This window comes from Thamnophis elegans, chromosome 11 (assembly GCF_009769535.1).
Source record: "Thamnophis elegans isolate rThaEle1 chromosome 11, rThaEle1.pri, whole genome shotgun sequence".
In the NCBI taxonomy this organism is placed as follows: domain Eukaryota; kingdom Metazoa; phylum Chordata; class Lepidosauria; order Squamata; family Colubridae; genus Thamnophis; species Thamnophis elegans.
The window spans coordinates 37,164,560-37,181,481 of record NC_045551.1 but is presented as its reverse complement, the minus strand read 5'-3'; the positions used below and the strand labels follow the sequence as shown (position 1 = coordinate 37,181,481).

The following is a 16,922-nucleotide window of genomic DNA, read 5'->3' as shown; positions in this document are numbered from 1 at the left end:
AAAGCGTTCATCCCAAAATTTGAACATTTGTTTCATGATATTGTCTTCTCTGTGCACTTCAATCGTTTTCCTATTCACAGCAATAGCTGCTGCTGAAGGAGAGACTTGATTTTGAAAAGAGCATATAAAGAAGCTCTTTGAATAATACCTGACAGACTTATCAAAGGGTATAATAGCTATTTCATAAGCAGTCTTCCAAAGCATACCCCTGACTTTTTTGGGATACAGACAAAATGTATAATTGACTCTTAATAAATTAATAAATACTGTAAATACCTCTCACATTATTGCTTCTTAATTAAACTTTATTCTGTTCTTTCTCTAGTTAGCTCAGGGAATGATAAATATCCTTAATTTATCCTTAAAGCAGTCCTATGAAAACATTTAGGTCAGGGGTGTCGATTTCATTGAAGGCTGCATCAGGGTTGTATTTGACCTTGGGGGGGGGGGCATGGCCAGGGTGGCGTGGCCAGCTGGACCTCACTGATGTTGGAGGTACCTGTGATGGCCCGAGCACTCTGCCAGCAGAAACAAAGCTTGGGAGGGTTGAAAACGGAGCTTGGAAGGGCTGCATGCTCCATTTTCACTGGCAGAAACACCACGGGCCAGTCCTTCATTGTTTTTAGGGTGGCCCTGTGGGCCAGATCTAAGCACCCCACAGGCTGGATCCAACCTGTGGGCCTTGAATTTGACACCGCTAGTCTAGGTTATGGAAGAACCTTTCTCTTTTCCCTAACTGAGGTTCGCACTACCTGAACCATGGCCTCCCCTCTTGGTGTAATGTTTTCTCTGCTAGTCACATTAGCTCTCAGACTGAGCTCTGAAAATGTGAAGAAAGAAGTATTATCCTACTCCTGAAACTGTCAGTCTCTATAAATCTTCCACACTCTTGATATCATAGGGTTTAAGTTGAACTATATGCTTAATTCTTTCTGCTTTCTGGGAATTTGAGTACTGTTTCATGCAGACCCTACCATTCTCACTAAAGCAGAGTTGACTTTGTTATAGCATAGGATGTTACTTGCAACCTGGATATATAAAACCAACAAAAAGTAGATATTCCTAACTTTCCTTGGTGATACCTGTTGCCCCTTTAGATTTAAATAAAATTGGAAATCTTCAAATTTGCTTAAATTTGACATGTTCACTAGCTTTTGATTTACCTGACATTTCAAGCTATTTCTAATTTCTTATACCCAACACATTGTGTAAAATTGAGCAGTGAATCCAATAAGTAACTTAAGGTTTGAGCCTTGGATTCAAATTCGCATCCCTGTTCCCCTCAATTTATTTTTAGGGGCCAGATTAGGTGTTGAGTCAATGCTGAGTAGTTTTCTTGGCAAGATTTCAGAACTGCCATGGAAATAATCTTTAGTTACCAAAGGAAAGGCACAAAAATAAGTATTTGCTGACCTCTTAACTTTATCAGCATTCAGGCACTATGTTAATATCTTCCTTTAGCACTTCTGATTTATCTACTTATTCTTTTCCCACCCATTCACCTGCAAGAAGAAAATTAGAAATTATGGTGACATTTTATTTATGTCTGAACACAGACAACCTGTGGTCATTGTTAATAGTTGGTGTGATAACAGGTGGCTTCTTTTTCAAAGAAGATCAGAACAAAAATCTTAACATTAATTCATGACTTTGTAATGTTATATAACATGACTATGTGGCTTGTCATGTTTAAAATGTTACTCTCTTTCTTTGGCTTCCTATCCAGCAGGTTTATCCAAGATAATGGGGATCAAAAGGTAGAAAATAAAATTGAAGAGGTCAGTATTCTCTCTTTTTTTCTTCCCCTACTCCCTTTTATATTTTGCTTTGCATTAATAAATCAATTATCAACTTTATTCTCTTAATACTTCCTCTTGAATTGAAGTTTCCTTTAATTTCCATGGCCTGGAATTGGTTAAAAAAAAGATCAAGATGACTACAAGGTTCAAAGTGACACACAAAGAAATATTGAAACTGTTGCAGCTGACATCTTGGTATTTGTTTTTTAACCACATCCATCTGTTTGAAAACTTACAGAAATTCTTAGCCTCACCCCTGCAGACTGCTTTGTCAAGATTCTTGTGTTGGTTGGGGTTAAGGGAAGATACTCGTGTGCTTGTTTTAATAATGTCTCCTTATGGCTACTAACATGTACATAAATTCTTAAAAATGTAATGTATATTCTGTTTCCCTGAAAATACAACCTATTCCTAAAATAAGCCCTAGCATGTTTTATGTGTGTACCTAATATACACCCTACCCCCAAAATAAGTGCTACTTAAGAGCCTGCAGAGCTGCCATTCCATCTGGTTGCTCATAGTACCGTTGGGGGGAAGGGGTTGGAGCTACCCCATGCGCCCCACACCAGCTTACCTCAGGGCCCCACAGCCAGGCCATCCACGGTCCAACACCTCACGGCGGCAGCACTGATAACTTTGTGCAGCAGGAGCCTATATGGCTGCTGTCTCATTTCTTCTGCGTGCTCATGGCTGCAATGAAGAGGAGGCCAAGCAGTGTGCTGGTGCTGTGGCCACAAGGCAAGGCAGGTGTCAGGGCATGGATGGCCTGGCTGCGAGGACCCTGAGGTAAGCCATGTGGGATGCATGGGGCAGCTCCACCCCGCTCACCTTGTAGCCATGGCATTGGTGTGTCACTCAGCCTCCTGCTCTGTTGCAACCATGAGCAAGCAGAAGAAGTAGGTTGTCGGCTATGCAGTGTCATGATGGACGGGGCTGCTGGAGCCACCACCACTAGGTGAGGAAGGTGTTTGGGCATGGGTGGCCTGGCTGCGGGAGCCCTGAGGTAAGCCGATGTGGGGCGCATAGGGCAGCTCCATCCTTGACGCACTGTGCAGCCTCCTGCCCCGCCATGAGCAAGCAAAAGTGGGCCTCCCATACATGGGGGGGGGGATATGATATGGCTGAAAATAAGACCTAGTGCTTAATTTGTGAACCAAAAGAAAATAACACCTGGTATTATTTTCGGCGAAACATGGGTGTGTATATATATATATGCTAGTCAGCTAACTAACACACACACACACACACACACACACATATATGTGTGTGTGTGTGTGTTTTCGTAGATTTTCATGGGTGTTGGTATGTTGGTGTTGTTGTATTTGGGCCCAAAACCCAGCCTGAAGATGGCGAATGAGACCTCGCTGAAACGTTGCCAAGACAATCTCAATCTTACACGGGAAATGACCCGAGTTCAACAAGACCAGCATACATAGGAATATATGTTTAGGAATAAATAGGGTGAATTAGAAATTCAAGTAAAAGACGGCAGATATGATATTGTTGCCATTACAGAAACTTGGTGGGATGAAACTGACAAATAGAACATACAGCTAGAAAGATTTAAATTATTTAAAAGAAATAGACCAAAAAAAAGAGGAGGTGGAGTTGCACTATATATAAGAAGTAATTACCTCTCTACAGAAATAGAGCACAACAATGATGAGAACTATCTTGAATGCATTTGGGTCAATATTAAAGGTTGGGGGGAAATGACATTGCCATAGATCTATACTACAGGCCACCCAACCAAGCAGAGGAAGTAAATGAACTTTTTGCTAGTCAGCTAACAACAGTAATGGGGGATTTTAACTACCCTGACATCAACTGGGAAACAAACGCTGCACCAAGTGGTAGATCCAATAGGTTCCTAATGAACCTACCAGACAACTTTGTTTCCCAAAACATAGAGAAGGGAACAAGGGGATCAGCCATATTGAACTTAATTCTCACTAACAGAGAGGAAAAGATAGAAGGTGTTGAAGCCACAGGAACCCTGGGGGCAAGTGACCATGCAATATTGGAATTCAACATTATGCAAACACAAGTAGTAGAACAAAGTCAAATTAGAATCTTGGACTTTAAGAGAGCTAATTTCAAGAAACTTAGAGAGAGCTTGGGAAAAATTCCATGGATGAGAATCCTCAAGGGGAAAACAACTCTAGAAGTTTGGGAAATTTTGAAAAATGAGATTACAAAAGCCCAATCTAGCACAATACCAATGAAGAAGAAAAATAACAGCTCCCAAAAGAAACCAGCATGGCTGCATAAAGAGCTCTCTGACAAATTGAAAGACAAAAAAGATTAGTATAAAAAGTGGAAAGGGGAGGACATAACTAAGGCAGAATATCAGCAAATAGCCCGAGCATGTAAAGATGAAGTGAGGAAAGCTAAGGCTCATAACAAAGAAAGGCTTGCCACAAAAGTAAAAAATAACAAAAAAAAGCTTCTTCCAACATGTTAAAAACAAGAAAAAAGTTAAGGAAACAATTGGTCCATTGCTGGGAGAAAGTGGCAAGAAGGTGACAAGCAACAGAAAGAAAGCAGAACTATTTAACTCATGTTTTGCATCTGTCTTTACACAAAGGGATAAAACAGTCCAACGTATCAAAAACAGCACCACAAAAATCAGATTAGGAACACAAATTGAAATAGGGAAGAAAATGGTAATTGAGCACATGTCTACCCTAGACAAGTTCAAATTACCAGGACTGGATGGATTACACCCCAGGTTCTGAAGGAACTGGCAGACAAGATCTCAGAACCACTGAACTATATCTTTCAGAGATCCTGGAGCACCAGGGAACTACTAGAGGATTGGAAAAGAGCTGATGTGGTTCCCATCTTCAAAAAAGGGGAAAAAACAGATCCAGGAAACTACAGCCCTATCAGCCTGACCTCAATACCAGGAAAGATTCTGGAAAAGATAATCAAACAACGAATAGCGAACACCTAAAAGCAAATAAAGTAATAGCCAAAAGCCAACATGGGTTTGTCAAAAACAGATCATGCCAGACTAATCTTATTGCATTCTTTGATAATGTGACAAAATTAGTGGACCAGAGGAATGCCGTCAATATAGTTTACTTGGACTTCAGTAAGGCATTTGATGGTAGACCATAACCTACTACTAGATAAAGTAGAAGAATGTGAGTTAGACAGCATCACCATCAGATGGATTTGTAACTGGCTGACCAACCACACTCAACATGTAGTCCTCAATGGAACTGCATCTACATGGAGGGAAGTATGCAGTGGAGTACCCCAAGGCTCTGTTTTAGGCCCAGTACTCTTCAACATCTTCATCAATGATTTGAATGAGGGAATAAATGGGGAACTGATCAAATTTGCAGATGACACCAAGCTGGCAGGAATAGCCAACACTCCAGAAGACAGGCTAAAGATACGGAAGGATCTTGACAAACTTGAACATTGGGCACTATCTAATAAAATGAAATTCAATGGTGAAAAGAGTAAGGTTCTACATTTAGGCAAGAAAAATAAAATGCACAGGTACAGTATAGGTGGTACCTTGCTCAATAGTAGTAACTGTGAAAGGGATCTTGGAGTTCTAGTGGACAACCATTTAAATATGAGCCAGCAGTGTGCAGCAGCTGCCAAAAAAGCCAACACAGTTCTAGGCTGCATAAACAGAGGGATAAAATCAAGATCACGTGAAGTGTTAATACCACTTTATAATGCCTTGGTAAAGCCACACTTGGAATACTGCATTCAGTTTTGGTCACCACGATGTAGAAAAGATGTGGAGACTCTAGAAAGAGTGCAGAGAAGAGCAACAAAGATGATTAGGGGATTGGAGACTAAAACATATGAAGAACGGTTGCAGGAACTGGGTATGTCTAGTTTAATGAAAAGAAGGCCTAGGGGAGACATGATAGCAGTGTTCCAATATCTCAGGGGTTGCCACAAAGAAGAGGGAGTCAAACTATTTTCCAAGGCACCTGAGGGTAGAACAAGAAGCAATGGGTGGAAACTAATCAAGGAGAGAAGCAACTTAGAACTGAGGAGAAATTTCCTGACAGTTAGAACAATTAATCAGTGGAACAGCTTGCCTCCAGAAGTTGTGAATGCCCCAACACTGGAAGTCTTTAAGAGATGTTGGATAGCCATTTGTCTGAAACAGTATAGAGTTTCCTGCCTAGGCAGAGTTAGACTAGAAGGTCCCTTCCAACTCTTCTATTGGATTAATGGAACAATGGAATATGTTTGTATATTATAAATAAGTAATTACTGTTAATAATATAAAATAATATTAACATAGCTTGCAAAAACCTATTGTGAATGTGTGACTGAAACATGAATAAATTCTAGACATTTTCTCTAGAATTACATTCATGACCACTAAATATAATTCTGAATATAATGCATTCAGAATATTTATGATATACATAGTATAAAAATTGAAAAAATTAAAAAATTAAAAATAGTCTAATAATAAAAATAATTTAAATTAAATAAGGTCCTTGGTTAACTTCCAGTGAACTTTACGGTTCTCCTTACAGTGTTGAAGGACTACAGGAAAACCTGTAGAGGGCAAAATAATCCCACCCCAAGTCCAATTAAGATAATGTTGACTGTATCTGAAGTGCATTGTGGGAGTCAGTTTTGGGAGATTTGGGTTTTTTAAAACATGATTTGATAGAACTTAACATTGCAACTATAGAAAGTAGCAAAAAAATGTGGCAGAAGGCAGTGTCAAAGAAGAAGGCATTCACACTGACCTTGAAGGACAGGAATGAAGACAGGTGCCATAAGGGCAGCGGTGGTGCCTGCCCCAGGTGCTTGCTGGGAGAACCAGGTACTGTTCCGGCAGAGTGCTCCGGAGGGCCCACCCACCCGCCCGCCCTCCTTACCTGTATTTGAGCCGGGGCTTTTGCGCACAGAGTGTACAACCCCTGCGAGACGCTCTGCCGAACAGCTGGAGCGTTGCAGGTGGTAAGTACACATGCGCGCTGTGCGTGTGCTGCGCTCGTGCACGTGGTGGACACCCAGCCCAGTTGCAGCGTACTGGTTGCAACGGAATCTGGAACCCACCATTGCATGAGGGTTGCAGTTCTCCATGATGAATGGAAGAGTATTTAAAGAAAGCAGGAAGGGTAACCAATGGTCAGTTTATTTTATTTAGTTATTTATTAAATTTATATGCCACCAATCTCTCTACTGAAAGCAACTCTGGGAGGCTATTTATTTATTTAGTGACTTGATTAGTTCCAGATGAAGCTCAGGAAAGTAGCAATTTGATGTTTTCTATGCTGGTCTATGACCATAATAAAGGTTTGATTTGCTGTTTGTGGGGGGATTTGGATTATGTCCTCTATTGCCACCATCACTTTTGCCCTTTGAAATTGGAGAGATTCTTATGAAGAGATTGGCATGTCATAATCTGTCCATGATATTCCAGAAATATTTAAAGTGGCTTATAACGTGTCTATTCTCTACAACTTGTCATTTTAAATGGAAAATACATTTATATAAAATTAACTTTTAATTTTCTTTTAGGTTATTGCACCTCTAAGGGAAAAGATCCGAGAATTAGAGAAAAGGTATGTGTGATTTGTGCTTTCAATAGATGATCTTTTATTTTATTTTAAGTTAAGGCAAGGAGCTTATGTCAGAATATTTGGTCAAGAGTGCCATCTTGCTGTACTGAAAGAAAGTCTTTATGTAATAAATGCTACTGTCTCTAATGGTAGTATTAGGTACACATAGTCCTCAGTTAACGGCTGCCTCATTTAGCAACTCATTTGGCATTATTCAAACTTAGAGACAGTGCTGAAAAAGTAGCTACATGACCAGTACTTAAACTTATAGCAGTCGCAACATCCCTGTGGTCATGTGATCACAATACAGGCACTTGGCAACCAGCATGCATTTACGGCCATCACAGTGCCCCATGGGCATGTGATTGCCATTTTTGTACTTCACAGCTGGCTTGCAATAAACAAAGTCAATGAGAAAGCTGACAGGAAGTTGCAGGTCACAATCACATAACCTCACACTTAACAATGGCTGGGATACATTTAACCCCAGCAAAACTGATATACGTTGGGCATAGTTATGTGACTTTCAGTGGTGCTCTAGATAGGAATGTATCTTAGCAGTAGAAAGTACTGTGTTTCTCCTAAAATAAGACCCACCCTGAAAAGAAGCCTTATCGTGTTTTTCATGCATGTGCTCAAATTAAGCCCTACCCCTCAAAATTAGCCCTAATTAAGATCCCGCCCATCCCTGGGTGCAGGGTTTGGGGTGAGATAAAAAATTAAGCTAGAGTGGAGCTGCCCTACTTACCAGGCCTTGCACACACCTACACCAACCTGCCTTGCCTTCTTCTGCGGCCCCTTCTTTTGCGGCTGCTTCTTTTGCAGCCACTTGCCACCATTCACACTCCTCGCCCCGGCCTCTGTTTCGCCATCAGAACCTTCTGGAAAGCCCTCTGCAGCTGAGACTCTGTCCTCTGCAGCAGACACTCTTGCCATACGCGTCAGTCCAGAGCCCGTTTCTCAGCTGCAAAAGGTTTTCCAGAAGGCTCTTGATGGCGAAACAGAGGCTGGAGCCAACATGTGTGAGCGGCGGCAAGCAGCCATAGAAGAAGTGGGCCAGTAGCGGGCTCCTACTGAGCAGGGCTGTCAGTGCCACCACTGTGAGGTGAGTCAATAATTAGACTCCCCTGAAAAAAAGCCCTAGCCTTTTTTTGGTCAAAAGAAAATAAGATACGGTCTTATTTTCAGATAAACACAGGTAGTAGCAACCTATCATTGGTGATTTATCAAACTATTCACATAATCATGTAGACGTTTAGTCTAAAATTCTGCTGTGTTCAGTGGGATTTACTCCTCAAGTAAGTGTAAACAGATTTGCAGTCTAAAATTCAAGAATTCTCTTCTGAAAGAAGAATTTAGAGTTAAATAGGACAGCATAACAAAGCTAAAAGGAGGAAGGTAGAACTAAATTGGTTTTTCCTTTAATTGTCTCCTGGAGATGTCAGGACATCATGTTTTACAAATATATTAATATTTGGAGTTTGTTTTGAAAGTAAATGCAAGGATTTTGCATACAGTAAACTTCAGCAATAAATTATTGATTGACCATAGCTGGCATCGTGCCTCCAATGTCTGGAAATTTTTGACACTCTATAATAACATGCAGTATATTTTATTCTAAATTCCACTGATTAGGTATTTTCTTATAGGGTAGCTATTCCAAATTGAATGCTGAAATATAAATGGGAAAGCTTTGTTATTATATTCCAAATATTTTTAAAAACTTCTTAGATTTAGAAATGTTTTTGCTGGATTGAAAACAAATCATTGCAGTTATTTTAATTCTGAGGTTAATGTGGGAATCACAATTTAAGTATTACTGTAAATTAAATATTAAAGCTATCAACATGTTTTGGATGCTGCATGTTTTTATTTAGGACAACATGTAGGAACAGGTATTACTGTAAACTGCTAGTGCAATTTTGCAACAAACCAGCATTTCTTTCTTTTTATCCACTAAGAAAGTCAAAAGCTGCAAATGAAAAATGCATTGTAAACAAATATTACCTAACAATTCAAGCAAGGATTATCAAATGTATTATATAAGATAGACGTTGCAGAATTCTAAAAATCATCTCCTATTTTGAAAAATCAAATTGATTTTTTCTCAGGAAGTATTTAGTAGGCAGAGTTGCAGACGGCTATTTCAGATCTGATAATGAAGTTCTCTCCCTCCATTTCAAAGTTAATACATGACATTGTGCTGGTGATTTTTACCCATGCTGGAATCAATAATGTCTATTAGTGTAATTGGATAGAAAATCTCTCTGCTCCAGTCTTAAAATTATCCAGATATAATATTCTCTACACCTTCTTAGAGAGAAGCCTTCTAAATTGTACCTAATTTATATTGCTTCTTTCTGAAAATGGGATTTCTAAATAGTCCCTATAGTGAGTGAATTATAAATATGGAATAAATCAAATGTAAGATAATGAATTTACTCAGAGGCGCTGATGCTAATGATGTTCTAGCCTATCAGAATATTTATCAAGAATATCACCTGTGTTCTTTCTTTCCAAGTATGACTATTGAGCTGTAGAGCTAATACAAATCTTTAAATATTTTCCCCAGAAGGCTGATAAATGACTCTCCATATGTTCTGTAAATCCATTATCTTATTCTTCTATACTCTACAACAAAGCAAGGATATATTAAATGATTTTTGGTGTCTCTGTTAGTGTCACTGCTTTCTTTGTGCACAAGGCAACTGTGCTAGTTTAATACATTTCAGTGTCTTTAGATTGGCTGTGGATGACGGAAGTATATACAAACCTGTGAATAAATTTCAGAACACAATCTGAGCATGTTGTTGAGATCCAGATTTGGGTCAATTCATACATTGGCAGAAACCTCTGGGGCTTCTTCCCATGCTACTTCAACAATGTATGGATGGCAGAAGTATGGGTGGAAGGCTAGGACCATGTTTCTTTTCCATCTCTACAATGGAACAAGTCAAGGAATTAATATTAATGAACAGTTCAATCAAAGGTATCCATTGCAAAGAAGTCCTGTTTGATTCTAAGAATCTGTTGTTTTAAAATAGATGTTCTGATATAGAAGAATATTAGGTTGGAGTGACCATGTTGTTGCTAGTTACGAAGTTGTGTCCGACCCATCGCGACCCCATGGACAATGTTCCTCCAGGCCTTCCTGTCCTCTACCATCCCCCGGAGTCCATTTAAGCTCATGCCTACTGCTTCGGTGACTCCAGCCACCTCATTCTATGTCGCTCCCTTCTTTTGCCCTCAATCTTTCCCAGCATTAGAGTTGGATTAGAAATCTCTTAAATCAAACTAAGTAAACACTGGCAGGATATGGGAAGAGAATCACCGACTCTGCCAAACAACCAAATAAGTATTAACTCCTTTTTCCTCTCTTGTGAAATGCCACAATTATTTAGAGACGGATTTCAGATATTGTTGTGAATATTTCTCAGGTTTTTTTCAGTTTTCCTGTACATACTTTCAGTGATATTTTGAACCATTAAATATTAGAAACACTTTTGGTGATTATTAACCACAGTTCTTCCTATTAAACATTTTATTAATAATTCTGAAATAAAAGATTTCATAACTCAGATTTTGTTTTAAAAAATCTATGAAGGACGGGAAGCAAGTAAGTGCTTTGGTTGAGAAAAACTAATATTTATTGAATATTACAATGCTTACAACCTTTACTGATGTGTTGTTTCAATGTTTCTCTTTTGAAATGTTTCATAGTTTTACTCAGAAGTATCCACCAGTGAAGTTCTTATCTGAAAAGGACCGTAAAAGAATTTTGGTAAGTTCAGCCCTTCTTTGAGGCTAATCAATTATTCTCAGTTTTTCAAATAAAATTAATGAAAACAATGCCGGAAGTGGGTCCAAACTGAAAAGGAAATACCTTAGTTTGTGAAAAATTGTACAGGGATCCAAGTCAATCTTTGGCTGAGCCTACACAAGCTTGCATGTCTGTGGCAGTTTGGTGGCACAACTATTTATTTATGTTTTGGTTCCTTTGTTGAGCATCCTACAGGCTGCCCCACTGACTCCAGTGCTGTTTCCAATCAAATACAAGTTACCGTATTTTTCGGAGTATAAGATGCTTTCCCCCCAAAAAAAGAGGACGAATATTTGGGTGCATCTTATACACCAAATGTAGCCCCACTCACCTCCACCAGAGGCCAAGAACGCAAGGCATGGAAGCAGCAATGATCTATGGCAATCCCTGCAGCCTGGAACAACTGATTGGGCGTATTCTGTGATTTACCCCGAATCAGCTGTGCTGAATCAGACTGCAATAAGTGCTAAAGCTGACCTGGCTGGAGTTTGCAGCAGCAATCACATTTAGAAAGCACACCAAAGTAACAGATTCAGCAGAATTATTATTATTATTATTAATAATAATAATAATAATAATAATAATAATAATAGTATACACACACTCTCACACACCTACAGGAAGCTAGCCAGCTGAATACTATGGATCCTGGTAGGCAGAGGCAGTATTTTTTTCTTCTCATTTTCCTCCCCAAATACTAAGGTGCGTCTTATACTCCGGAGCATCTTATAATCTGAAAAATATGGTAACTAATTGCTTCCATGATTTCTAGGGTTTACCCAGTTCAGAGAAGAAACAATGTATGGAGATTAATCATGAATTAATATTGTCAAAAGGGGGAATTGATAGCAATACTTAGGTGGATATTCCATGCATTTACCATATTTTTCAGAGTATAAGACGCACCAGAGTATAAGACCCACTGGAGTATAAGACGCACCAAGATTTTGAAGAGGCAAATTTTTAAAAAGTTTTTGCAGTCTGCAGACCTCCCCCAAACGGCCCATTTTTCGCAAAAACGGGCCCAGTTTCTTTTCCCAAAAAAGGGCATGCATAGCCTTTAGGCGGCTTATAGAGTGTTTCTGGGGGCTGGGGGAGGGAAATTGAGCAAAAATGGCCTGTTTTTCATTCATTTCTGCCCTCCCTAGCCCCCAGTAGCACTCTGGAAGCCTCCTAAAGGCTCTGCACGGCTGTTTTGGTGAAGGAGGCGGGGTTTCGGGAGGCAAAAAATGCTGTATTCAGTGTATAAATGCATCCGGATTTTCAGCCTTTTTTTAAGGAAAAAGGTGCATCTTATACTCTGAAAAATACGTTAAGAACCTCTTAGAAGCTATTCTTTGTAATCTTAAAATATAAAGCGATCATAAATAAAAATCCCATAAAGGATTAGTCATAAGACATGTGCATTTCTGTATTAAAATGGAAAAAACAGGCTTGAACTTTGAACTGTGAGCCGCCCTGAGTCCCCCCAGGGAAAAGGGCGGCATACAAATAAAGTGAAAACTGAAACTGAAACTTGGTATTTGGAAAAGTGATACTTTTAATTTCATTGAATCTCTCAATCAATAATGCAATGTGATTATATTCACTGGAGCAATGCCTCGTGTGATGCATCTAATGAGATCCTTTTATATTCTGGAACAGTAGCTTTTTAAATTACTGGTGAACCATATAAGAGCAACTTCAGATGCATTCCAGCATATTTTTAATGTGTCCACTAACACAGTTGTTTAAAAAAATCAGACAATATTATTTATGTTAGCTAAAAAGTAAGCTATACAGAAATAATGCATGATTACCATCAATGACTTGAGATTAAGCCTTTCTGGAAACATTTCTAATATTTTCTTTTTCCATGGAAAATATTAACCTCATATCTGTGACTGTGGCAATTGCTTTATATCCCTCATGGTCATTTGGATAAAATAATTTTCATCCTAAATTTAACAGAGGCTCAGCTAAGCACTCTTTAAACCTATATCACAATGTAATGTGGCCCCTAATCAACAAAACCTTTACCTTGTCTCACCCCTTGCTGCTTAGAAACCCCTCTCAGCCTCTTCCCACACTACTGGCTGAAATGCTTTCAGGCCTTCAGGATACCCTGTGGGTAGGCCAAAGCTAGCCACGCTGTGCCTTTTCAGTATCTTCCAGAACGGCAACTTCAGTGGCAATCAAATTAGTGACTTGTTCTAGAAGCCCTTCATCTTGTCATTGTGGGGGAAGGCTGTCCCAAAGCAGTTCCAGTTGATGGGCACAGCTTTGTTGTGGTGAATCGTACCAATGTTGGCTTTAGAGCATCTCCATTATAACACAAATCTTTATAATGTTTCATACACCCCTATATCAGTTTTCAAAGTTCAGTGAAGTAATTATGCAGAAGAAAAAGTTCAGAGCTCTTTTTTTCTACTCTCAGGCTCTACTCGCAAAAAAAATAATTACTTTCATAATTTAAATATCCTAAGGGAAGTTGTGTAAATGTATTCCTTCATTGATCGTATTGTGTTAATGCAGACATTTGCGATGGTGTTCAAATACATGCTTAGATATAAGACATACATCAGATGGCAAACACATGTATGATTCTCATGCTATCTGATACAAAGGAAGTAGCATGTAAAATGGAACAGGTTTCAAACTATGCAAATTAATGCTTCTATATTTATACAGAATCTCCTGAAGAATATTTCCTAATTCATTTTTGCACATGTTCATACACTACTGCATTTAAAAAGAACAGGAAAATGCTAAAATTGTTTGGGAGACAAAAGAATATGCTTAATGGGGAGATTTTGCTTATTAATTAAGACACCCAAACTGTTGTTTATTTTTAAAAGTGAACAATAGGATTGTTCTAGAAACTCTAAAAAGAAATATCCATTCCAAAGAGCACATGAAAGAAGATGGAATTTCCACCCTAAGTTGTTGTGATTGTTAAGCAGGTCAGCTCATGTCTCACTCAACTTTATGACTTTTATGATGAGTCACTAAGTGTCATTAAGTAAACAACTTCATCATTTCCGCAATGACCTTTTTTTTTTCTTTTTTTCTTTTTTTCTTTTTTGCAAAAATCAGTGGAAATCAGCAAAAAAATGTCACAAATTGCAGTTATGAGATTGTGGGATGCTGTAATCAGTCCTAAATGTGAGCCGGTTGCTAAATGCCAGAAATGTGAGCACATGACTCCAGAGAGAGTACAGCAGTCATAACTTTGAAGACGGGTTATAAGAACTTTTTGGAGAATGCCTGTTATTTCTTTGAATAATCATTAAGCAACTTATTAACGGAGGACCACTTATACAAATGAATGAATTAATTAGTAATTTATGGTTCATAAATCCCTTATTGAAATATTGAGCCAAAAATGTGTTGCTATTTGTGGCACTGAGGTTGGATGAGGTTGTATCATTTTGAGAAGCATTTTATTTTCTCTAAAGGTATCATCTACCTGTCCTACCAATCAGGTAGGGTGGACAAACTCTTAGTCCCTTTTATAATTTTCTGTTGCATGCTCTTCCCCCACAAATCTAGTACAGAACTAGTAGCTTTTTGTGGTATAATTATTTTTTAAAATGCTGTAGTCATAAAGTGTTTTATGAATACTTCTAATCTGGAACCTTTTAACGAGAATTTAATATTAAAGAACATTTTTCCTACTGCCCAATTTTTGAACATTGTGGGAGAGTAATTAATTACTTGGATCCTATGGGATCCTTGGATCCTGTGCCTAGCAAATAGAATTTTACTTGTACAGTAGGGTGTTGCTAACTGGAACAATTTGTGGCATATCCTACAATGCTTTTGGGAAGCCTGCAAACCTTTGAGGTTGTCATAATGCTGAGAATTCTCAATGTATTTTGAGGGTATCAGATTGGAGATATTTGCTGCAGTAATTGTTGCACTGCACCAGGAGCAAGTATTTATTTGCAAACATTGCTATTGATTGCTTCTATTGGGTAGACACACTAAACTTTTAACATAATTTAAAATAAATAAAACAGATTTTTTTTAATCCTTAATAGATCATTATGTTTTTTTTCTTTTGTTCAATCATTTATCAGTCATTTTAACTAAATAATATTAAATAATAGAGAATTATAATTTTTAAATGGGCTGACTTACCAAATTCAAGTAGAAAAATATTCCTTTTTTTACTCCACATGTAATTTTCTACCCCTGCCCCCCCCTTCGATACATTTTATCATTGTAAAAGACAGTAATTAACGAATGAATAGTCAAGTTGGCCTATGTTCACGACTCATCCGCTATTAGTTATTTGGAATATTTGCAATTACTTTAGTCTCACAGCTGCTCTGTAACTGTCTTGGTTGAATACCAAAAATGGGCTCTTACACAGTTGACCCTTAGGAAATTGTCATAATAAACTGAAGCCCATTTGTTTTCTTCACAGTTCAATAGTGCACAGTTATTTTCTATGGTCTTTGGAATGTTGTGGGTAATTAGGACTTCTAAATGGTACCAACTAAAGATATTTGTATTCCTATGGCAAACTAGATGACCTATACTTTCCCCCCATTATCTGTGCAAAACCTATGAGAAGGCTTAAGGAAAACCAAGAGAAAATGGGCCTTTGCTCAAAATGTAGTTCTGCTTAATTCGTTTATTTAATAGTCGAATAGTAACTCTGGGAAGAGGCCTCTTAATCAAAAAAGTGATGCAATAGTTTTGGACCGCCTGTCTGTATTATAACTCTTCTGTGAACAATCTGGGTCGCATGCCTGTTATATCAGTCTGCACATCTTCATGAAAAGCTTGCATGTTAAAGTGGCAAAATCCTGTTTGATTAAAAATGATGTTATCAACATATACAAAATATATCCTACACAATGTACAAATATACTGTATTGGGCCCTAAAGTCCTACTTCTCTTCCTGTATCTTACTTCATTTCTTTGCTAAACTAAAGAGAAATTTCTTTGGTGAGATGAGATTGTAAACATTAATACCTTCAGTTTGTTTAATTGATTTCAGAGGCGGGTTACTCCCAGTTTGGCCCGGATTGGGCGAACCGGTAGTAGTGGCAGCAGGAGGCTCCGCCCACCCAGTTGGACGCTTCTGTGCATGCGCGCCAGAACTGGTAGTAAAAAAATTGATAACCCACCACTGATTGATCTGAAGGAAAATCTTGTATGTGGCTTTTCAGATGCTAAGATGCTAAAATAATTCTGAATGCTTTTTGTTCTTTTGTGTAATGTTTGTGGACTTTTTGTCTGGTATTTTCATTTAAAATAGAAGAAAAATTTATATGCAAACTGTCCTAATGCAGATAACTGGAGGAGCAGGGTTTGTGGGTTCTCATCTTACTGACAAACTAATGATGGATGGCCATGAAGTTACAGTTGTGGACAACTTCTTTACGGGCAGGAAAAGAAATGTGGAACACTGGATTGGCCATGAGAATTTTGAACTGATTAATCATGATGTCGTAGAGCCCCTGTACATTGAAGGTGAGTATCCTGAGACATACATGTTGCTTATGTCAGTAAGGAATAATTGTTTTCTTTTGCATGAAGTGCTTTCTCTGTGTGATTTGAATGTCTCTACAATAGCTTCTTCTGGTGTTAAATCTCATTTTTCATAATCCTTAAGACAGGATGGTGTACACTGAGTGATTATTATGGTATTTTACATTCAATTAGAGGCTTGATGCTTTTCTTTCAAGACTAAGGCAGGTTGTTTTGCTCTTACTGGAGGTGTGTGATGCTGTTCTGAACATTGCAGA

The 16,922-nt window shown here is 38.4% G+C and overlaps 1 protein-coding gene across 2 annotated transcripts in view; it reads left to right on the top strand.

Moving 5' to 3' along the window:
* The window catches only part of UXS1 (UDP-glucuronate decarboxylase 1), a 59,061-nt gene that overhangs the window by 22,614 nt on the left and 19,525 nt on the right, over positions 1–16,922 (top strand). Inside the window, exons 3-6 of one of the 2 annotated variants that reach the window (XM_032226533.1) lie at positions 1,730–1,778; positions 7,320–7,363; positions 11,081–11,141; positions 16,467–16,647. In XM_032226533.1, the coding sequence (XP_032082424.1) occupies positions 1,730–1,778; positions 7,320–7,363; positions 11,081–11,141; positions 16,467–16,647 (335 nt within the window). Of the gene's footprint in view, positions 1–1,726; positions 1,779–7,319; positions 7,364–11,080; positions 11,142–16,466; positions 16,648–16,922 lie in introns of both variants that reach the window. The other variant, XM_032226532.1, reaches the window with a different exon arrangement.